The sequence below is a fragment of the Apodemus sylvaticus genome, chromosome X (genome assembly GCF_947179515.1).
Source record: "Apodemus sylvaticus chromosome X, mApoSyl1.1, whole genome shotgun sequence".
In the NCBI taxonomy this organism is placed as follows: domain Eukaryota; kingdom Metazoa; phylum Chordata; class Mammalia; order Rodentia; family Muridae; genus Apodemus; species Apodemus sylvaticus.
The window spans coordinates 46,444,810-46,469,140 of NC_067495.1; the positions used below are offsets into that span (position 1 = coordinate 46,444,810).

Sequence of the window (24,331 nt, forward strand, 5' to 3'; positions counted from 1 at the left end):
GATATCTCCATAATCCCAACACTTAAGAAGTTGGGGCAGGGGCAATCAGAGACTAAACCACCAACCAAAGATCATGCAGGGGCTTGGACCTACACATGTGAAGCAGATATGTAGCTTAGTCTTCATGTGGGTCTCCCAACAATTGGAACAGAGGCTATCTCTGATTCTGGTGCCTGCCATTAGATTCCCCATCCCCTACCTGGACCCCCTGGTTGAACCTCAGTGGAAGAGGATGTGCCCAGTTCTGCTGGGACTAGATTTCCCAGGGTGGGGTAGTACCCAAGGGGGTTCCTCTTCTCTGAGGAGAATGGAAAGGGTTAGTGGGGGGTGGATTTGTAAGGATAGGACTGGGAGGAGAGATGGAAGGGGTCTGCTATTAGAATATAAAGTGAATAAATAAATAAATTATTGAAAAAAAAAGAAGCTGAGGCAGGCAGATGGAGTTTGTGAACTCAAAGCCAGCTAAATAGCTGGTCTTTGTCATAAAGAAAAAAAAACCCAAAAAACACGTCTCACCCTTCATTTTTTTATGGTGAGGGTGTCTAAAAAGGGTCTCAATCAGTAGACTACTCTGACCTTGAACTCAGCAGCAATACTCCTGCTCAAGTCTCCCAAATGCTGGGAATAGAGACATATATGACCACACCCAACTTTGAAGTCAATATTTTTTGACAGATGAAGACAACTAAAATGAACAAATCAGGAATTTGTGAAAGGTATCCCTAAATATGATTGACTGTTAATGATTACCAAGTAAAATGACATGGTCTTGCTCTCAGCTGACAAAGCTGATATGCTTGTTGTATAGGAAATATAAAGTAAATGCTTTGTGAAACTATCAATGTAGCCCAGGGAAAAATGGTTTGAGAGTTACACGAGTAGTATTTAATGCCCTCCTCTAATAAATAGCCACATATTCTAAGTCCCCTTACCCCACTGCAGCTAAAGGAAGTTGGTCTAGGTGACTGATGATACTCTACAGCTTTTACCATTTTATTACCTAGAATTCTACATAGGAAAGCAAAAGCTTGCCCCATTCTGATGCCAACTCAATAAATTATCAGGGGAAAGAAGTAATATGACTGGCCTGCTATGGCAGGCATTATGAAATGTTTTCATCCTTGGCTATAGGCCATTGCTTGCAGAAGGAATCATTTGGATTGGTATGATTTTATATTGGACACATGGGTGTGTCAAAAAGATAGTTGTTATAATCTCAGTTCTTGGGAGGAAGAGGAAGGTGGGTCTCTGTGTCTGAGGCTAGTCTGGTCTCCATAGAGAGATCCAAGACAGCACGTGGATTAGCAGATGAGAAGAAAAAGACAGGCCAATTATTAGAAGGGCAAGACAAGTCTCTTGGTGAAGAACTCTGTGTCATCCTCACATACAACACACAACCCAGAAAGACTGGTACATCAGTGGTTCAGAAGGTCACCATATTGCAACCCATTTATCTGTCAGGAAGGCAGAGCAATGTCAATGCCAAGACCAGTTACTCTGGACTCCACATTAAGCATCTGAGCTGGTTTGATGCATCTGAGGCAATGACTCTTGACAACTGAACAACTGAACACTACTGAGTACCTGTTAATTGTTTATACTGTTTCAGACTGCGAGAATACCCCCAAGAAAGGAGAGCAACCATTTTGATGTACACTCACATAAAAAAATTTAAAGTGGAGAAACTGGTACATGCATGCCTGTAATCCCAGTTCTTGGGGAAAAGGACCAGGACAATCATAGCAAATTTCAAGCCAGAAAGGTCTATTTAGTGATTCCTTGTTTAAAAAAACACACAAAATACAACAACATAGTACAAGCTATAAAAGATAAGGGATAGCAATGATCATTTATAGTTTGCACACTACACAACATTCCAGCAGCCTTGGACAGTAACTTTGTCTCTCTATATAAATAAAATTGCCTGGCAAAGGTATTCTGCCAGAAACTAGCAATTTAAGTCTTACAGGCCAATTACTGGAAGGGCAAGACAAATCTTTTGACCAGCTCTTCCTCTTGCTGACTACTCACAACTCTCTCTACTAAACTTACAGCCAACCAATCAGCATATACTGGTCCTTTCTCCTTGCTTCCATTTCACCAGTATGAGTCTTCTGTCAAGATACCATACCCTCTCAACAGTTTGACAGAAGACTCATACTGGTCTCCCTGGGTCTACTGATAGGCCATCAGAATCTGCTTTTTACACATAAGGTATGGAGCCATCTCTAAATTGTAAGTCATGACCTGTCCCTTCTAATACTAAAACTAACATTCAAATGTCTAAATATGGCTGACAAGTCTCCCTTGATTTCTCCAATCTCAGTTATATGGAACTCCTTACCTACTCACTCTGTCCACTCAACTTGTTTTTACAAGTCTTCTTCGTGAATCTAGACTGTGTCCATTTATATTCTCACCCTGGGATCTTTGCATGGGATGTTTATTTTATGATATTGTCAGAGAATAAGTTTAATTAATAAAAGATTAAAACTCGATAGTTAAAAAGACAAAGTCAAATGCTATTGAACAATATAAAAATAAATAGGGACAGAGTACATGAAGCCAAATAAAGAAAAGTAAAATAAAAATAGGAATGGAAACAATTGTCCAACAATGACAAAAGGCATATGTGAAATTAGAGAAATGTAAGAAAGGGAATAAAAATTAACAAGGTAAGTTAAAACTATGTGAAAGGGAAATTCCACCAGAAATTGTAAGAATGAAAATGAGAAACACAAATTTCTTCCATTGTGATGTTTCAATGTACCTCAAGTGCCACCTGAGCTCCAGCATCTCCTTATCAGGCAACAGATTTGAAATCACTATTCTACTGAACTGGACAATTTTAGGGCATCACTATAAAGAAATGCAAGGGAAATGAAAGCAAAGAACGACTAAAATCCAATTTAAATCTCCACTATATAAACAAGAGATCCACTGACTTTTATTTTTTATTTTTTTTAATTTTACATTTTTATTTTATTACCTTTTTAAAATTGATTTTTCTCTCATATATTACATTCTGACTACAGTTTCCACTCTCTCCTCTCCTCCAGGCCTCTCCCCCACATTTGAAGCAGATCCACTCCTCCTCCTTTCAGTTCAGAAAAGAGCGAGCTTCCCAGGGACATCAATCAAACATGGCAGCATAGGATGTTTATGTGTTCTTCAAATATTTTTCTCCAGTCACATGACTGGCCCCTCAAGTCCCTTGAAATCTCAGAAAAAAAAATCACTTCCTCAGAGAATAAAAGCCCTCCCATGGCCACCTACTGTGTCTAAGCCATGTAGGCACACCCTATGATAAACCTCATTTTTTAATTTCCCACGTGACATTTCTTTGATGTAAGAGTAACATATATAGTCTTCTTTTATTGTTCCTTATGTGCATCAGAATATAATGTTGGAGTGAACAGAGACTGAATCTTGTTTATTGTTTTGCCCATAAAGTCTCACCATAAAATGGGGGGGGGGTGCTTGCAGCAAGTAAGGACTCAATTATAAGCTGAAAGAATAAATTCATGAATGGGACTGGCAAAGTTAGACTATATTAGGAAAATACTCAATGAAAATACCTTTGATGTTGGAAATATCAATATTGAGCTGTCCAAGTTTCTCACACGTTTTCTCTATACACTCATAAACGGACTGCAGGATTTCCTTCGGGTCTTGTTCTACCCATCTTTGGAACAAAAGGATAAATGTGTTAGTTTCCAACAATTTAATACAAACCTAACATGTTTCCATAAATACATGAACTTACTAGGTGTGCCTAACACATACGTTTAAGAATTAGGTCAAACCAAGCATATCTGTATTCTACATTCTAAAGGAAAGAAAAGAACTATTTTCCATTCATTTTTCTTATTCGTCACATACAAATAATAATCTATCCTTCTAAGGATGGTCATTAACCAGGTGTGGTGGCTCACACTTCAAGTCCCAGCACTTGAGAGGCTAAGGCAGGATGACTGTCTTAGCCTGGTCTGTAGATTGATACTATCTTGGTTCCAAAAGGCAAAAATAAAAATAAAATAGAACAAACTCCTAAAAAGTAATAATTTTAGCACCGCTAGTAATAGGGACACAGAAAGAAATCAGTTCAGACTTAATGCAGAGTTTCTGATAGTTAATATTCCTTTGATATAATACAGACTTTATATATGTATGCGTATGTTACATTACTTATACTTTGCTTTCTGTCAATGAATCCCTAAACTATCCATTGTTTTGCTTATTTTTCTGAATTACTGCATTATAGCTTCATTTCTTGACCACTCCCATTCTCTCAGGTCTTCTCCAAAAGGTATCTGACTAACTTTACTATACCAATCCACAGCATACATAGGGTGAGATAAACCAGTAAATGTGATATGTCTTTACATATTAAATTAAGAAACATACCCTTCTCTTGGGAATTCCTGTTTTATTTCTACTTGATGATGACTAAGAAGTTCAGCTGTTTTTGAATTGAAAACCTGAAAAACACATCAGTATAAAAAGGCAAGGTTGGTATCAAATCTGTTTGAAGTTACAGAGCAAATGAAGCTCTTATTAATATCTATAAAAGACTGAATCAGATGGAATGACGAACAATGATGTTTGGTTAATTTTCAGACAGAATCACGAGACATTAAATGTGGGTGGCTGTAGAGATGATTCAGTGGTTAAGAGCACTTGCTACTCTCTCAAAGTTCAATTCCCAGCTGGCTCTTAACTTCCTGTAACTCCAAACCAATACATACACGTGCATACACACACACACACACACACACACACACACACACAGAGAGAGAGAGAGAGAGAGAGAGAGAGAGAGAGTATACAGAGAGAGAGTATACATGCATATGAAAATGTATCTTAAAATTACACCAGAAATAACTTATAACTTCTCACAACCAGGAAAGATAGGGCCTCACATATGAGAGTGTAGTGCTCAGGAGGCTTAGGCAGAAGAATCCAGACTTTGAGGCTAATCTGAGCTACAATGTAGCATCCTGTCTATGAAAACTATAGACAATTTCTCAAAAAGAAAAGAAAGGAAAAGAAGAGAAATCTGGAGAGATGGCTCTGCTGTTTAAAGCATTGGCTGTTCTTCCAGAGGATCCTGGGCTCCATTTGCAGCACCCACAACCCTTTGTTATTCCAGTTCCAGATTGGACACCTCGAGCCTGCATAGACAGCAGGCATGCATGTGCTGCACAGACTTATGGATGGGCAAAACACCCAAACACAAAATAAAAATATTAAAAAAAAAACAAATGAAAGAATAGATGGAAACCTGGTCAGGGGTCTATGGCTAGGAATGGAATAAGCTCAGAAGGAAGCCAACTACTACTGTTTTGTTAAATGGACATGCTATTAAACTGCCTTCTAAATATCCCTCCAAGACTCAGGGACCATCAAAGAGAGATGAAGACAATGCAAGAGCTGAAGGATGAGTAGCTACGGCACAAAATGTATGACATGGTCATTGCCCTCATAAACTCACTGTGGCTGTGTGCTTCCTTTCCGGCACAGAACCTATACAAGATTCCCTCTGTCAGCATTCCATCAGAGACAGAGAGGGGCTCATGGGGTGTCCCCCTCCCTGACACACTTTTGGCTGTGCCACTCTAAAGTCAGTAGTAGGTCACAGATATGATAAAAGGCAAAGTACAAGCAGGTCTTCCTGGGTAGAAGGGTTTCAGCAGCAAATGGATGAAGGGATGAGAGAGGGCAACAGGGTAACAACAACTAAATTCATTATCCTCATGATTGGATGTGTTAAAGACTAAATGAGAAAACATATTTAAGAGAATTTCTCCTGAGAAAAGGAGATGGAGTAAAACATTTTTTTTAAATGAGGAAATTCCTGCCAGGAATGGTGCATACACATGTATCCTCAGCATTCTGGAGACCGAAGCAGGAAGATTGCCGTGATTTGAGACCAGCCTGAGCTACATAGAGAGGCCGAGTTCAAAAACAGCAGCTCGTTACCTCTAAATAAACCTAAATTGCTCTCTACAAAATGTAAAATAATACAAACAATAGCACGGACTTCCTCGAGAATAAAAAACCAATAATAATAAGAAAATTAATATATCCTCATTCATCTTGGATGAGAAGAAAGGAAGGTGTTCATGCAGGGTGCTTGGCAGGGAGACGCAGTGGTACCTTTATTGAGCTCTTAGAACAGGAAAATAGAGGCCTGTCAGTAGGAAGAGAAATGGCTATCTGGAGGCCACACACACTTGGGCACCCTCTCAGGTATCTGTGTCATAAATTGCATACCCTTGACAAAAAATATTGAAGCCAGGGGACAAAAGCAAATAAAGAAGTTATACGCATGCATGTGTGTGTGTGTGTGTGTGTGTGTGTGTGTGTGTGTGTGTATTCCACATAATTTCAATGAAATAAAGTAATACTTTCTAAAAATTTAGCAACACTCTTTTTAATCATTGGTACCAGTTAATACTTTGGTGCTAGAGTATCAATTTTCTTATGCTTTCAACAGACAAATGTGTAACTTAACTAAAATTTACTCTCCAAATCACAGTAATTACAGCATAAAAGTCATTTCTAATCAGTTCCTAGAGTAGTGTCATGCCTCAATTTCCAGTGGGAGAAAATTAACTGCTTAGTGCAGAAAGCAACAGTAAAATGAGAACACTCTGTCTGACCAGTTGCTTCCTTCCCTTGTCATAACATCACCTGTTTTTCTGGAGAAGTGATAAGCACAAAGCAAGAAGGCAAATTCTAAAGTTCTTTGAGGAGATAAAATATCTTATAAATCAAAGGTTAACTCAACATCATAAAAAAAAAACCTGACAGAACCCCATGCACATCTTATGATTTACAAATCAGTACTAAAGTTATGTGCCTAAAATGTAGGCTCAAATTAGCAGTAATTTATTTATGGACATATCCCCAGGACACAGAATGGTTACCTTGCACATTTGTTGAAGATCTGAAAAAAATAAGTTCTATTATAAGTACTGACTTGAAGACAAATTATCAGATAAGAATAGTCAAGGTAGGTATGGTAGTTCACATATGTAATCTAGTAAACTGGGAGGCAGAGGCAGGAGACATGCTACAAGTTTGAGACATGCTACAAGTTTGAGACTTAGTTTGATCTTAGATATCTGCATACTGAGTTACAGGTCAGCCAGGGGAATAGAGCAAATAAATAAACATCTCCAACAGAAAGAAGGGAGAGATGGATAAAATGAGATAGTAGAGTGCTAGGGAGGTGCAGTTCAGGAGCAAGAATGCTTACCAAGCATGTACTACATACAAACCTTGTGTTTGAAAGCCACAAATGCATAAAATTAGATGTAGTGTTATATACCTATAAACCTACAACTCCAGCAGTTAAGAGTTATTGGCAGGAAGATCAAAAGTTCAAGGCCAAGCTGGGCTGCTTGAGATCCTGTCTGAATAAATAAATAAATAAATAAATAGTCAGACGTGGTGGCTTATATCTAGAATCTCCAAATTTGGGAAGTGGAGGAAGGCGGATTAGAAATTTAAGGTCATTCTGCCTCTGAGGCTATACTGAGCTAAATGAGATCCTGTCCCAAAATAATAAACAGAGAAATAATTTACCTCTAGTCATCTTGTCTCAATTCCAGATTTTGTCTTTGGAGGCTATAGGTATAACATCACATTAGTAAAACATTTGCTTGGGTCCTGACTTAGATTCACAGTATCACAATAATGTGATGGAGCTGGAGAGGATAGCTCAAAGATTGAGAACACTGATGATCTTCTAACACTCATAAGGTAGCTCACAAGCCTAACTCCAGTTCCAGAAGATCTGATGTCCTCTTCTGGTCTCCTTGGACACCACATACATGCAAGCCATATACCCATAAACATAAAAAAATGTAAGTAAAGTTAAAAAAAGAGAGAGCATGAAAATGTAATATATGGGTTGGAGATACAGCATAGGTGATAGAATATTTGCTAAGAAGGTACAAAGTCCCGACTTTGATGTTCCACGCAATAAACTAGGAATGACAGTATATACCCATAAATTCTGCATCCAGGTAATAAAGTTAGGAGGATCAGAATGTGAGGTCATCATCAGCTATACAATAAGTTCAAGTCCAGCCTGAACTCCAGAGTTCTCATGTACATAAAAATAAAAGCTAACGGAGGAAGAACTTTGGAATAGTGCAGATAACAGTATATATCCAGTTGCTATTTCCAGTACTACAGTTGTTCCTCCCCCCTCTTTCTACCATTTTATTTTTTACTCTCATTACTGTATTACATAGAAGTGACAGTAGCAGAATTAGATGTCACAAAATCTGAACTGGGCAAATTGGCAAACACTTGGAATCCTAACACTTGGGAGGTAAGAGGCAAGAAGATCTAGAGTTCAAAGCCAGCCTTGGCTATGTAGCAAATTCAAAGGTTTGGGCTATATGAGATTCTGCTTCCAAACAAACAAAAACAAAATCAAACAAACAAACAAAAAAAAAAAACCTTTAAAATATCGCCAGATCTCTATTTCACCTCTACTACAATACTATTTAATTTCAGAGATAATATAAACTGCCGAATCAAAATAGCTATTTTAAAAGTTTTACAATAATCTGCTGAAACATTTTGATGCATACATTCTCTGACTTATAAGAGTCATAGAAAAAGGACATGCTCACTTTCCTAAGTGTCCTGTAGGGTTTACCTCCGTCATCCTGTGATGACAGCATCATAAACATGCATATTCCTTTTCCTAAGCACACCAGTCTACTCTTTTATGGTACACTAAAATTTATTATGTGATAAGACATTCAGGAATATAGGTGGGGTGTGGTGGCACATGACTAATCCCATTATTTGGGTTTGGAGGCAGGAAGATTAGCAGCTGAAGGTCATCCTCAGCTATAAGGCCAGTTTGAGGCCAGCCTGCACCACATTAGAGCCTATGTAAAAAGTCAAAAACAAAATTGGAAAAAGAATACTATTTCACACCAACTTAGATGTCCAAAAATAAAAATGCTAGCCATAAAAGTATCACATTGCAAAACTGACCTGGAAAGGATTAATGGCTAATGCCACAGAAGATAACACAGAAATTATATTTCTTTTATTTTCTTTTTCTTTCTTTTTGTTTTCTTTTGGATTTTCGAGACAGGGTTTCTCTGTGTAGCCCTGGCTGTCCTGGAACTCACTCTGTAGCCCAGGCTGGCCTCAAAATCAGAGATCTGCCTGCCTCTGCCTCCCAAGTGCTAGGAATAAAGGTGTGTGCCGCCACCGCCCACCTCTTTTTATTTTTCTTAGACAAGATCTTGCTTCATAGCCCAAGCTGGCCTCCAATTTGCCATCTTTTTGCCTTGGTAAGATTACAGACCTGCATTATCACACCATTTCCTAACATGATATTGCAAGAACCAGTGAGAAGGGTCTTCAGACACAGGCATTGCTACCAAGCCAGAGGACCTGAGTTCAAGTACTAGCACTGACATGAATCAAGAATCAACCCTGGCAAATTGTCTTCTGGCCTTCACATACACACACACATACACACACACACACACACACACACACACACACACACACACAAACTATATTTAATAAAAAATGTTAATGAAATTATAGACTAGGTATGGTGGTACACATCTCCTAGGCCAGCACGTGAGATGTGGAGACAGGCAGATCAGGAGTCATCTGTGGCTACAGACTGAGTTTAAGGCCAGCCTGGGTTGCATAAGTTCAATTGAAACAAGTTTGTAAAGCAACGCATGTAGCTCAGCTGTATAGCTCCTGTCTAGCATTTACAAGGCCCTATGCATGGTCCCTAGTACCACAAAATATTTTATTTCAAGACATGTTGACATCTAATAGCTACTGGGCAAATTTTACATTCCCCAAGTTTTTCATTCAGTCAACACATCTCAGTCCCAAGATGCTCATGTTGACTCATGCACTTGCTCATATAGAGTAAGTAACTATTGCATGCCTTTAGGGAAGGACAAAATTGAAAGCTCCTAAAAGCTTGGCATGGTGGTTTATTCCCATAACCTCAGCACTTAAGGTGAAGCAGGAAGATAGTCATGTGCTTGAAGATAGCCTAGGTTACATTGAGTTCCAGGCAAACCTCCAGTGGTAGGACAGCCTCAAAACAAACAAATAACAAAACATGTGTATTGAATAAGAAAGAAGAAAGAAGAAAGAAGGAAGGAAGGAAGGAAGGAAGGAAGGAAGGAAGGAAGGAAGGAAGGAAGGGAGGGAGGGAGGGAGGGAGGGAGGGAGGGAGGGAGGGAGGGAGGAGGGAGGGAAGGAGGGAAGGAGGGAAGAAGAGAGGAAGGGAGGGAGAAGGAGGGATGGAAAGAGGGAGGAAGAGAGCGAGTGAGTGAGAGAGAGAGAGAGAGAGAGAGAGAGAGAGAGAGAGAGAATATGAAAGGGAAATCTATCTATAAGCTTTTTAAGATCTCTTAAGTATAATGAGACAACTGGGGCCATGGCACTGTTTCTCACCAAAGCAAGCATGGAACTACAATTCTTGTCATTCTTCATAAACACTGGCAGTTAGAACAAAATGATTACACAACCATTATCCACGATGACACACCTGAGCCCTGCCCAGAACCCACTGAACCTGAGTCACAAAATGATCATAACTTACAGGACTTACTCAAAGCAGTATTTATTCCTATCTTGTGAAACCAATTAGTAAGAATATTTTTCTTGGTGAAGAGTCATTCATGTACGGCTCTAATCCTATAATCAGAAGTGACATTGAGGGAGGCTGGGTCCTCCCTCAAGCTCTCCCCTCTTTACCATTCTCCAAGCCCTAGTATAATCTGCCTCAGCATACAAAAGACTTGGACTTGAATTCTTGTTCCACCAGTTATTAAGTTGCATGTAACCTTGGGCCCAATCCTCAAATCCTCAGTCACAATCTCATCACCCAGGTAAAGGCATGTCCCTCAACACTATCTATACCTCATCAAATTACAGTTGACTGCGTCCTTGGCATATTGCAAGTCACAACATTCTCCAAAGCTTTTCATAAATATTTGACTTAATGGGGCAAAAATTAAGTTACCAAAGTAAAGAAGGAAGTTGACTGCTTTAGCTGAAACGTCTTTCTCATAGAGAAATTGCCCCTCCTTAAAACCTGTTACACTAATTCTCTTTCCAAGAAGTTCCTACTCTGCAACCTGGGTAGCCATGTGCCAACACAGGTTCACTTTCCTATCAGACAAGTTGGGGATTTTCCTCTAGTACAAAACTTTTGCACCAGATCCCAAAACTTAGTTCTGTGACAAGTTGAGAAATAAACATGGGGGTGGAGGAAATGGCTCAGTGGGGAAATGTGTGTGTGTTCCACCAAACCGGATGATCTGAGTTCAATGGACCAGGTGGAAAGAAAGAAGTGACTCTCAAGCACACACCACCTTCAACCCCAGCACTCAGGTGGCAGGAGGCAGAGGAAGTTGGATCTCTGAATTGATGGACAGTCTGGTTTATAGAGAGGGTTCCAAGTTAGGGCTATACAGACAACTCTGTCTTGGGGGGGTGGGAGGGGACTAAACCAACCAAACAAAAAAGTGGCTCTCACAAGTTGTCCTCTGAATTCCACACAAGTGCCATACTGAATGTGTGTGTTCATGCACACATACTAACATACAGTAAATAACTAGGTCAAAATGTAAGAAAGAAATTTGAGAAAGAAATGGGATCGAACTGAAAGGTCTAGGGGTTAGAGAGATGGTTCAGTGGTTCAGAGCACTTGCTCTTCCAGAGGACCAAGGTTCTAGTCCTAGCACACACATGGTAGGTTACAACCATCTGTAACTCTGCTTTCAGGGGATCAGACAGGCTCTTCTGGCTTCCTTGGTCACTGTACATGCTACACATGAAAGAAGGCAAGCAAAACACCCACACTTGTAAAGAAAAAAGGGAATAAAGTAAAGGAAGGGTCTACTACAAAAATCAACTAGCACTTATTAAATAAATAAGTTCTACATGAGGAAGGAAAGCTCTGAGTAAGGGTTTGGGGGAAACTATGAAGACAGCTGCTGAACTACTATTTATGGGTAGAATAGAACCAGGAGAAACAGATAAGTAATGTAAAGTAAGAGGAGGCAAGTCACCTTAGATGAAAGAGAAGAAATAGATTTTTACTACTAATAGATTTTTACTAAGAGAAAAGAGAAAAAAGCTTAATGAGGTTATTGGCCTCCAATAATTCAAATATGCAAATTAAATGAAGACTAATTAGATTGTGTCAATAGCTTTCTTTACCTTTGTGAGCTTCCTTCCTCTTAACAGTTCCTACACACTGCACCCTTTCCTGAGAAGATAAGCAATTAATTTTGAGTCATCATTACCACACGGAACAGGAACACGGGAACAACTCCTGGGAATCACTTTGTGACTGAAATACGTATTCAGCAAATCCACTATCTGCACTCCCCAAGGGAGTGGTTTTACAAGCAAAGGAAATACTACCTTGCTAAACCATTCTCAAGTTTTCCCAATTACCCACTTGGCCTTGGAAATTTGATTTCTTAGTTGTTTCTTAAGGAATACATGATGTTAGCCATCAACATGTATTTTTAATTATTTGCCATTTAGTTTTCTGTTCAGGTTACAAACTAAAAAAATCATTATAGCATTATGAATTTGATAATTTTTTTCTCTACCAATATATTTTTAAAAAACGCCTATAGGAAACAAAATATGAAGGATCAGAAACAACCTGCTGTGTGTAAAAAAAAAAAAGACTGCCTGGACTGCAAAGGTAGCACTATGAAGACCCCAAATGAAAGCAACTCATCAAGCTGGCTCCTAAAAAGGAAACCTTTAAAGTTATAAACTATTTTACTCACATTCATATAGGGCAAGGCTATACAAACGTGGGAATAATTATCGTTCTTTGCTTGCCTTCCCCCAATGCTTTGAGTTAATAGTTATTAACAACTTACGAACTGGAAAGATAATTTTAAAAAAAGAGTAGGAAAGTTTATTTACTCAAGCACTCTAAAGCACCATCTTTTATTAGAATAAATGGAACATCTGGCCTGAGACACTACTGCCAGTATGTTTGTCCCCTTCAACGGGCCTAGCCCCTGCAGCCATTAGAGTGAGCATTTTTTAAAATTATTTGTATTATTAACTGTTTTTTTTTGTGTGTGATGTGTGTGCATGCCACAGCACACATGTGGACGTTGGAGGACAGCTTGTGAGAATCATTTCTCTCATTCACCATGTAGGTCCCGAGGACCAAGATCAGACCATTAAGATTGGTGATTGGCAGCAAGCACCATTATTCAGCCACTTAGCCATCTCTCCAGCCCTTAGTGTGACAATTCTCAAATATGACTTCAAAATTCAACCCATATGGCTGGTTGTGGTAGCTTGTGCTCATAAGTGTAGTACTTATGGAGCTGAGCCAACATTACTACAAGTTTGAGACCACCCTGTGTTACTAGTGCATCACAAGCAGCCTGAGCTATAAAGCAAGATACTGTGTTAAAATAATCAATCGGCTTAGCCTCTGAAAGCACTAGTCGCTCTTCCAAAAGACCTTCGTTTGATTGCCAACATTCACACAGTAGCTCACAACTGTCTCTAATTCAAATTCCAGGAGATCTGACACCCTCTTCTGGCCTCCTCAGGCAGTAGGCACACACATGCCTCATAGATACACGTGTAGACAAAATACCCACTCACATAAAATAAATACATTAAAAATAATCCCAGTTATTCAGTCCATGTTTTAACAAGCTCAGAAAAATGATAATGATTTTGTAGCTATATTATTGTCACAGATATATTAATCAAATCCAGCCAAGCAGACTTATTTATGATTCAGCATTACTTTATAAACATGTATATGAATGTAAGACAAAATGAACCCCACTTTTGCTATTAAAAAGTTTAAGATGCAGATGTGAAACAGTGATTGGGAACCTCAAACCAGGGTTGTCACTAAGGGATATTTAAATTGAAAGTGGACTGCACCAGGGTTGTCACTAAGGGATATTTAAATTGAAAGTGGACTGTAAGCTTCTCAATTACAAAAAAAAGAAAAAAAAAACTTTTCATGATCACAACACAGTGAGTGCAGTTTTTAGCCAAGTGCTAGTTGAAGAAAACACACACAGGTGTATGTGCTCATACATACAGGTGTATGTGCGCATGCTCAGCAGATAATACAGGAAGAGTTGGGGGTGTAATTTAGTGATAGACTGCCTGCCTACCATGCTACCACAAGGACATCAACCCCTAAGGGTACCGGTAAATAAATAATTGAAGAAAATTCATGTTTGATAAAGAAATAAAGAGGAAGGTAATTAATCACTAAATATCTACATCAACTTTCCAGGTTAGTCAAATGCCCAGTGAAGCATGGGCTTTTAGCAGTTCTCTATTCACTTAAATTACTTTCAAATGATCTCACTGAACTGAATGCTAGCTCACTTCAAGAGCAAGTTTCCTAGCTGTGAGCAAGCAGTGGCTCATGCCTGTAATCCCAGCACTTGCCCGGCTGAGGCAGGAGGATCATGAGTTTCAGACTTCTCTGGAGTAAATAGGCAGATCCTCGTCTCAAAAACAAAACAAAACAAAACAAAACAAAATGAAAAAGAAGAGCTAAACTTCTTCACCGCAAAACGAACCAGCAAAGAGATATTTAAACAGCACCTCGGTACTGTAATTCTTGTTGTGCATACCAAATAGAATTGCCCTGTCACATTAAACAGTTGGGCAGAGTAGGCAATATCTGGTTAGACAATGGTCAAAGTGTCAGAAATGATATTATTAAGCTCTTGAAATGAAATAAAGATTACAGAAAATTGCCATGGGTCCGTTTCAAATATGTTCTGCCACCCCCTCAGTAGTCTATCCTCTGCCGTTTCTGTGGCAGAGGATGACAATGCATCAGCATGCTAATATTTTATTCGTTCTACCGCTCGAAAGGACGCTATGTTGGGTTACCACAGCCGTGACACAGCTTTCCCTCCATCCAAGGACGTCCTGTGCCCAGCAGGCCAGACGCTCCTAGGGAAGACCGCAGCAGTGTCAATGTGACCACCTGTCCCCTACTGCACCAGGGTTGCTCTGCTTGGATGCTCCAAGAGTACTCACTCTCTTTGGGGGAAGAATCCCCCTATTGGTCTGTGACCTGGCTCCACCACGAAGGCTGAGACTGCTCAACTCTGCTACGGGTGGATCTTAGGAGGCCAAGATCCCCCCAGAGCGGGACAATCCCAGCATGGTAGGTCCCCTTTTTGGCCTCCCTTCCTCGCACCAGCAGCTAGGGCCCAGGAGAACAAGAGGCGCGCCGACTGAGGACGCAACACCCCGCCTTTCCGTCCTCCAGCTAGTGTCCCAGTTCAGGGGACTGAGGAGATGTCACCCTGGGGCTCACCAAAAAACGTGTCGAACTGGTACCCTGGTCCACTGCTCCCACCAATGGCCCCAGAACTGCTTTCTTCGCGGCTGCCATGGAAATCAGTCAGCTTCAGAGTGGAGAGCTTAACACGGCTGGTCTCCGGGGTGACTGTGGAGGGCTGTGGAGGGCGGAGCAGGGACAGCGGAGGGCAAAGCAGCGCGCTTCTGCTGAGGGCTCGTGCGGATCCTAGGCAGCCCCTTTACTCCCGCCGGGCTGCGTCGCCCCGCCCCTCCGGCTCAGGCCCCGCCCCGACCTGCATTCCCTGAGGCCTCGGGAGGCGTGGCAAAGGGGGGGGCTCTGTCTTCCGGGCGGGCCAATGAGTGCTACAGAAAGAGACCCAGCAGCAGGCCAGTCTGAGGGTTGTGAGACGTCACTGGGGCGGGGTCAAAGTACGGAGGGCGGGGGCGGTGGTACCCGCGGTGGGTCACGTGGTTGAGGACGGGCGGAGCGTCTGCCTTTAGCCCGGCTAGGGCTTAGCGGAGGGCGGGGCCTCACAGAACGCTGCCTGCCCCAGGCCCTGAGGGCTTGCACTGAACCCCGAGACTTAAGCCTGTAGGAGCAACCAGAAGTGCAGAACTGCCTCTTCCCTCTCTGGTAGGCTGTGCAGAGTGCGATCCGAGTCGCCTGGTGGACCATCAGGTCCTTTCCTCCCCGCTCTTCCCACACCCCGCGCTCTGAGCCCCTGTTAATAACAATAAGCTCTTTTACCGGCATTTATTCCGGGAGCGACCAGCTGCTGGAGGGAGCCAAGAGAACACCTCACTTTTGTAGGCCAGGGAGAAAGAATGCGGAAGTTATTTCAATTTATCATGTGAGGAAAACGTGTCAAACCATTGTCTCCAAGAACCTCAGGTTGACCAACCACTAAGGAAACAAGGCACCTCCGAGTCCTGAAACTCCCTAGCCTCTTTCGCTTGGCTTCACTAAGTATGCCCTCCCCTATGCGCCATTTCCGCTCTCTTTATTAACCACTTAGGTTGAGAGCAAATTGGATTTTCACTTGACCTTGAATTTACCTTGCCTAGATCCTTCGGAGGCGCGTGTTCTAAAGGCTTTCAGACTTTGAGCTGGACCCACAGAGAGAAATAGTTTTCAAAACAGCCTGGGGCGGGTGTTTGTGGGCTGCTCATTGCCCTTGCATTTTTTTATAATAATTATATGCTGTATACTCGTGTATATTTTTAAATTTTTCTAAGAGCACTTTTATCTATACTATGCATTCTATTTCATTCTATGGCATACCATTTTTTTTAAACATCTTGACTGGAAAAAATATTAACTTGAGCTAGGTGATTTAATGCAATTCGATAATCACTATGGAGGAGGATCAGAAAGGAGTTCAAGGCTATCCTTACCACCAAAAAAAGGAAGAATGTAAAAAAGGAAGGAGAGAAGGAAAGAAGCAAGCTCAGATACTACCATGCTTTCTGTAATCTTTCGGATTGATACTATTCCCTATGTCTTTCTTTCCATCTGTTTCCCAAATCTCAAACTATTTTCCACCACCCTACATTTTTCACTAATTTCCTTTGCTCTGTACCACTTCACTCATCCATATTTGTTTCTATACTTTGTGTGTGTTTATATAGTTTTACCACGCTTGCTATTAAAGCACAGTTTCCTGTCCTGGTGTTCCAGATAAGGACTGCTTATGGAGATGCTACACTTGCTGAGAATTGATAAACTTTCAGATAAGTCAGCATTTTTTAATTTTCTGGAATAGAATAAGAAGCAGACAGGCAGAATAGACAAATATTAAGACACTAGGCCAACTTCTCTCTCAAACGTGTGATAGGAATTAATTGAATAAATTACATGGGTAAGGATTCTCTTAGTTCTAGAAGTCAGTAAGAACAAAGCCGTAGACCTTACTATGTTGAACCATTTAAAAAAAAAAATCCTGACCACATCTGAACTTTAGCACAGTTGTGGCTCGGATTCCAACAGGACAGCAAATTATTTGTTTAACAAGCACAGTAGGGATCAGAATTCAGTCATTTCAAATGAAATAAAGTAGAAGCACATGAAAGAGCCTTAAATTCATTTTTACTGGCTTTTTTGTTGCTTGTTTTAGAAGACATTTGAAATATGAGTGGTTTGAGAGCATTAAAATAAAATGGCTTCTCACGGTTTTGGCGACAGCAATGAAGTTGTGATATATTCAATGTTATAGGAACCACAGTAATCATCCTTGATCATCCCCACCCCCACCACTAATACATATGTAAAGGCAAAGCAACAGAAGAAATCCATAGTGTATTGGCTCTGCCATCCAACATTTAATCTTCATGACCTCAAGTAACCCAAGGCTTCCTTTTGCTTACTTGCAAAATAGGGAAAATGTCACTTATAGTGACGTGAATGAGTTACTGAGACTTCACTGATGTAATGTCTCTGGAAGCACAGTATGAGCAGTACAGCTAGGCAAGAAAGGCAAAATTCATGTCTTTATATTGTCAAAAAGGCTTGTACCAAGGAAATCCAGGTGTGAAGACTAGAAGAGAAGTGCTTCATGCAAATAGTTTAAGGAGTCTGAGTCATCTGACTGGCATTATTTCCCTTTCCTTCCTCCCTCTCTCCCTTCCTTTTTCTTTCACCAGGTCTTCGGTAACCCAACCCAGCTCCTCCATCTCTATTTTGCCAAGGGGATTTAGGTAAATCCTTCTACTTCCAATTCCTAGTGTTGGGATTACAGGTGCATGCTACCACCGGCCCTTCCTGTTTTGATTTCTGACTGGTAGAGCAAGAAGCCAGTGCTAGAGAATCTTCTGTTGGTTCTGTTATTCCTTCTCTGATTTTCTTGCTGTTAATTTACTTATTCAGATTTTGCATAAACAGAAAACCCGTTTTTTCCCTAGAGAATATTCTGGTAACACTCCTTGATCTTCTCATGGTTGCCTAATAACCAGCAGTTATTAGTTGGGTGTGGTGGCTTATACCTATAAGCCCAGCTGTAAGGAAACTGAGACAGGAAGATTGCCAAGAGTTAGAGGCCAGCCTGGTTACAGCAGGAAACTTTTTTTTAAGTACTTAATTTTCAACCTAATTCTATTTGGAATGCTAAAATTTTCTTAATACCTCCTGTGTTTTAATGATGTTTATGTATTGATGTGGATAATAAAAATATAAGATGGAAAGTTTATTTATTGAAAAGCACAGGCAAATATCACTTTATAGACTTTGGGTGAATTGAATAGATCTGTTGAGGGTTTGTGTGAAGTGGCACCAGATTGAGAAACAGATAAGGAATTTAGACTTCCTCGATTTTTAGCCTCTTTGCAACTTAGAGAATCTGTTCTTATGCATATTAGTAATCTAAATGTGAACTTGGCTATGTGTTGCAGTCCTGCAAATACAGCTATTTGGAAAACTAAAGGAAGAACAGTCATAAGATTAATAACCTGCCCAGGCTAAAGAGTGAGTTCAAGGCCAGCCTGAGCAATTCAGTGAGACCCTGTTTCAAACTAAAATGTAAAAAGATTGGGGGAATATGTTACAGAGTATTTGAACCTGTTTCTAATTAAGGCATGGCTCAGCCCTTAGTACAACCCTCTGGCTAGAATACAGACATGCTCTTAGTGCTCCCCTTTAATCCCAAACACTGAAGATAAACTTAGTTTGCAGAAAGAAGCACCCATGTTTGAAAGTGATGTCTATTTGAGTGGCAGAAAAGGTGACAAATGATAGAAAGATTTGACAGAATAGGATCTGCCCAACACTCAAGAGAAGAGAGGAAAGGGAAGCTACTCAACAGGAGAAAGACAGTGCAGGAATACAGAATTCAGAGAGAGCAGTACAATAGCCCAGAGAGGGGAAAGGAGGCAGTTTTACCCAGGAGAGTTATAGAGAGACAGACTGCTGCAGAACAAGCCAGAGAATGAGAAAAAGCTAAAGGATCAGAACAGACTGCTAGAGTCAGTTTAGGGCCAAGCAGAGCAATTCAGGAGAAGCTAAATTAAATCAGTCAGCTTGGAGAGGAATTTGAGCCAGAACAGCTGAGTTGAACCAGCCAGTTAGAGCTCAGAACAAGGAAGGGGTGAGCTTATTCAGCAACAAGTCTCAGAGGCAGAAGGTATTCTAGGTCTAGATTAGATTGTACCCAAGGTAGAAGCTTCCAGGACTTGGCCTAGGTTAGCCGACGGAGGCAATAAACCTAGATGATAATTACATCATGCGACTAAAAGTTACTTTTATGGGAATGTAGCTCAGTAAAGTACTTCTCTAGCATGTGAGGTGAGGAAAGTTGGTTTAGTATCCAGTACAAATGAACCTGACTACTTTCTGTGCATCACTTTACAGTGTTATAATCATAACATAGTGAGACTATAACAGTGCCCTATAGGCATTTTTCTTTTTTAACTTGACACAAACCTCAACATATCTGGGAAGAGGGAATTATATTTACGAAAATGTGTCCATGAGATTAGCCCATAGACCAGTCTGAGGGGAATTTTCTTAATGTGGAAGGGGTTCAATTCACTGTGTTTGAGATGATCCCTGGGCTGATGTTCCTCATCCTCTAAGAAAGCATACTGAATAAGCCATGAAAAATCAGTAACACTAGTCCATAGCTTCTACATAAGCTCCTGCCTGCCTCCAGGTTTCAGCATTGACTCCCTTTGATGATGGACTGTGATGTGGAAGTGTAAATCAAATAAACCCTTTCCTCCCCAAGTTGCTTTCGGATTGTGGTGTTGGTGTTTTATCACCACAACAGAAAGCCTAACTTGTGATAAAATTAATAATTCCTGCACATGTAGAGATTAGTAAAGGAAAAGGCTCGATAATAGTTGTGTACAACTGGTTTTGGCTAATGCACAAAAGGGAACCAGCCTCAAACAAAATTTTATCAGCTTATATAGGCCTTAAGCATATACGTTCCACATATGCTGTCATCCCAAAATCTTTAGGACTCAGCCCCAGGTTGTTACATTTTGAACAATTTATACAGAGATAGAAGACTGCAAGTCTGAACACTTGAGTAGATGGGAGACTTACACAGCACAGATGATGCCTGAATTATTTTTAAGTGCACTAGTTCTTTTCAAATACTTGTTACCCAGGTTCATCTTGCCCACCAGCAGAATTATGTTTTTCCTCCTAAGAGCACAGGGCACTTAATGGCAGACCAGGATGTAGTGATGGTTTTGACCCTGCACTGCCCCCTTGAACTGCCCCTTAGAGGCAAGGTCTTTGATATGAGAACAGGCCTAAGGCCAATTTGTATTGGATCTTGCTAATTAAGGTCACAGTCTGGCCATTGTTTGGATAGCTCTCAGAGCTCAGAGCAAAAAAAAAAAAAAAAAAAAAAAAAAAAGGAGGACTCCCTTTTCCTTGGGGGTGGGGGGATGGAGGGGGTGGGGAGATGGAGGGGATGGGGGCATGGAGGGGGTGGGGGGATGGAGGGGGTAGGGGATGGAGGGGGTGAGAGGATGGAGGGGGTGGGGTGGGGTTCCCCTTTCTGGCCTTGTCTGGGGAGCCTGAACTTGAGTGTACTCTCTACTTGAGTGTAGTTAGCAGGTTGAGTAGTCCTTGGCAGACCTACAAATTCAACTCCTTCTTTTCCCCTCCCTCCCATAAGAATATGCCCATCAAGTGATATGCCTGTCCATGCAAAGGAAGCATTTATAGGACTTTAAACTCTAGCCAATGATTTTCATTTACTCTGAAAACTCCTTTGCACTCTCCAAGATCCATATATACCCTTGGTTCACCCAAGTGTATGCATCCTGGCCCACCCCAATAAAAGTACATGCACAAGCTTACATTGTCTCAGAGAGCTGTTTCATTGAACATCCTCAGAGAAGGGCTTTGCCTTAAAAAGCTGGAACACTAAGATCCTAAGGGAAAGCCTTTTCCCCTACCCTCTCGACCCTGGCACTCACTCCCAGCTAAACCAGGTCCCTGTAGGAGCCCACCCATTCTGAACTCTGCAGCATCCTTCCTGCCCAGTGTGCAGCAGCATCTGGACACCCACCGTGAGAGGGAGGAAGCAGAGGATGTGGAAACACAGCTTGGAACTCCAAAACAGAACCACAAAAGTGTGTGTCAGAGTTGTCTCCATTTACTATGGGAACAGAGCCTAACTGGAGGTCAATCTTAGTGAACAGTCAGCACACTTTCTCAGCAACCTTAAACTTCAAGTATGGCACAAAATTGTTTTTCCTACAATTTCTAACAGTCCTGGTTAGCCTACTGCTTATCTTCCAGTCATATTGGGGTCAGCTCTCTTTAATCTAAATTCTACTTTGTGTAACTTAACATTTTCCTAAGCACGTTTCTTAGTAAATCCTTTATAGCATCAGTGTTATTACTTCAAGTTTATCTTGACTCAAACTAAGACAGGTAGTGATTATCAAACTTTTCTTAGAACAGAACAGCCTAGAGGACTTCTTATAAATTCAGACTGCTGCCAGGCAGTGGTGGCATATGCCTCAGCACCCAGAAGGCAGAGACAGGCAGATTTCTGTGAGTCCAAGGCCAGTCCGGTTTACAGAAAGACTTCCAGGACAGGCAGATTTCTGTGAGTCCAAGGCCAGTCTGGTTTACAGAAAGACTTCCAGGACAGGAGGGCTACACAGAGAAACCCTGTCTCAAAATTAAAAAAAAAAATCAGTTTGCTTTAGCTAGGTATGTCTTTCGGTGGCTAAGCATTTCCTTAGCATACTTAACATCCATGGTTCCCTTACCATCTTCTCAAAACACACACACACACACACACACACACACACACGGTGGGGGGTGGCGGGAGAGCGAGTAAGCACTACTACCATGTTTCCTAGGTAAAAGCTTCCTGGTGATACTGCCACTAATATATGGGCCAGCCTTTGTGGCTACTCTCTGTGAGTAGTTTAACAAAAGTGTTGAAAAACTATAACATTTTTAAAATTCTTCTGGACTTGGGAGATGGCACAGTGGGTAAAGTCATATACCATCAAGGTTGACTACCTGCGATCAATCCCTGGGACCCATATCATGGAAGTAGAGAGTGATCTACAAGGTGTCCTCTGATCTCCATGTGCACAGTGCCACCCATCACATGCATACATGAACACACTAAATAATTAATAAAAAATATTTAAGAGGCTGGGGAGATGACTCCACATTTGAGAGCACTGACTATTGTTTCAGAAGACCCAGTTTTAGTTCCCTACACCCACATTGTATCTGTAACTCCAGATCCAGGGACCCGAGGCACTCTTCTGCATGACATCCACATTGTACACATCTGTGATCCAGACTCAGGCAAAACATCTATACATATAAACTTTTTAAAATGTCAGTCCTTTTTATGAGTTAAGAATCAAGTATTCTATTATTCTAGTAACACATGTCTTTACTCCTAGCATGTGGACAAACTGATGGAGAAAGGTGGTGAATTCAAGACCAACCTAGTCTGCACATCAAGTCCCTGTCCAAAAGGAGAAGAGTGGAGGAAGGAAATGTGGCATAGTCACAATTGCTGTACTCTCAGTGCTCCAAGAGGTAGAGGTGGGAGAATTAGGAGGTCAAAATTATCCTCACCTATATATTGAATTTGAGGCCAGCTTAGTCTACATAAGACCCCACCTTAAAAGACTGAATATAGTAATAGAAACTGGGATATTTGCTTAAGAATGCCATCTGTTTTGAGGATAACTGTTTTGAAATAAAATTACATACCTTGTTCCCTTCTTCCCTTTAGCCCTTCCCAACAACCCTCCTTCAAACTCCTCTTATGTGTATTCCCTCCAACTCTCAAGTTGATAGCTTTTTTCCTTTGACTATTATTGTTACATGAGTAAGTGTATATGCATGTATGTGTATGCATAAATATAAATACAACCTACTGAGTCTATTTTTGTTAGTGGTGTTATGATGTCAAGGCTGCCCCCTCTTCATTGGACAACCAATAAATGGGCAAATCCCTAGTAGAGACAAATTGTTCTTCTTCCAGCAGCTGTTTGTTGCTTGTAGTTCTTTTCCTCGAGGTGGGAGCCCATGATTTCTTTCCTCTTTCACATTAACATGCCCACTGATAATTGACATTGCTCTAGTCTTGTTTATGCAGCAATTTCTAGGAGAGAGTATTTCACAACAGCCTTACCTAGTGTTCTGGCTTTTATAATCTCTCTACACACTGTTAGAAGATGTTCCTTGAGCCATAGATGCAGAAGCTGGGATGTCAATGTATCCACTGGGGCCAGGCTCCTTATGCTCTCTTGATCTTTGTATTGTGTTTATTTTTGTTTTTGATGTTGATCTCCATTTGATGTGAAGAGTAGCTTCTCTGAAGGAGGATAGCTACACTCATCTATTGGTATAACAGTGTCTTTGGGGTTTTATTGCTATGAGGAGACACCATGTCTATGACAGTTATTCCAAAGGAAAGCATGTAATTCGGACTAGTTTACAGTTCATTATCATCACAGTGGGAAGCCTGGCAGAGAACAGGCAGACTTGGTACTGCAGAGGTAGCTGAGATTTCTATAACCTGAGCAGCAGGCCACATGAAGAGAGTGACACTGGGCCTGGCTTAAGCTTCTGAAACCTCAAAGTCCACCCCTAGTGACACAGTTCTTCCAACAAGGCCACACCTACTACAACATAGTCACACCTCCAATAATGCCACTCCCTGTAAGTCTAGGGGGTCATTATCATTCAAACTACCACCAAAGAGTAAGATTTAGAATATAGTAAGAAATTATGCTGGTCTAACTAAGTGACAGTAGTAGTCCCTCCACCCCCACCTACACAAAGTCCATAACCTCCTGAGAGCCTGGCTAGATTTACAATACTAGGCATGATTTCCCTCTTGTCAAGTGGGCCTTTGGTTCAATCAGACAGATTTTGAATGCCATTGACATGTAAATTCCACTTATTGTGTCAATATTTTGGCATGGTTGTCATGATTCATAGGTGTTGGTTGGGTGGAACTATTTAATTACTCCC

The 24,331-nt window shown here is 40.9% G+C and overlaps 1 protein-coding gene across 3 annotated transcripts in view; it reads right to left on the reverse strand.

Annotated features, from left to right (window-relative positions):
* Nucleotides 1-15,648, reverse strand: part of Gk (glycerol kinase) — a 65,288-nt gene extending 49,640 nt beyond the window's left edge. For 2 of the 3 annotated variants that reach the window (XM_052170968.1, XM_052170969.1), the window contains exons 1-3: nt 15,377-15,647; nt 4,408-4,481; nt 3,579-3,685 (exon numbers count right to left, since the gene is read on the reverse strand). In XM_052170968.1, coding sequence (XP_052026928.1) covers nt 3,579-3,685; nt 4,408-4,481; nt 15,377-15,454 — 259 coding nt within the window. In that variant the 5' untranslated portion in view covers nt 15,455-15,647. Of the gene's footprint in view, nt 1-3,578; nt 3,686-4,407; nt 4,482-15,376 lie in introns of all 3 variants that reach the window. The other variant, XM_052170967.1, reaches the window with a different exon arrangement.
* Nucleotides 15,649-24,331: the final 8,683 nt, after the last annotated feature.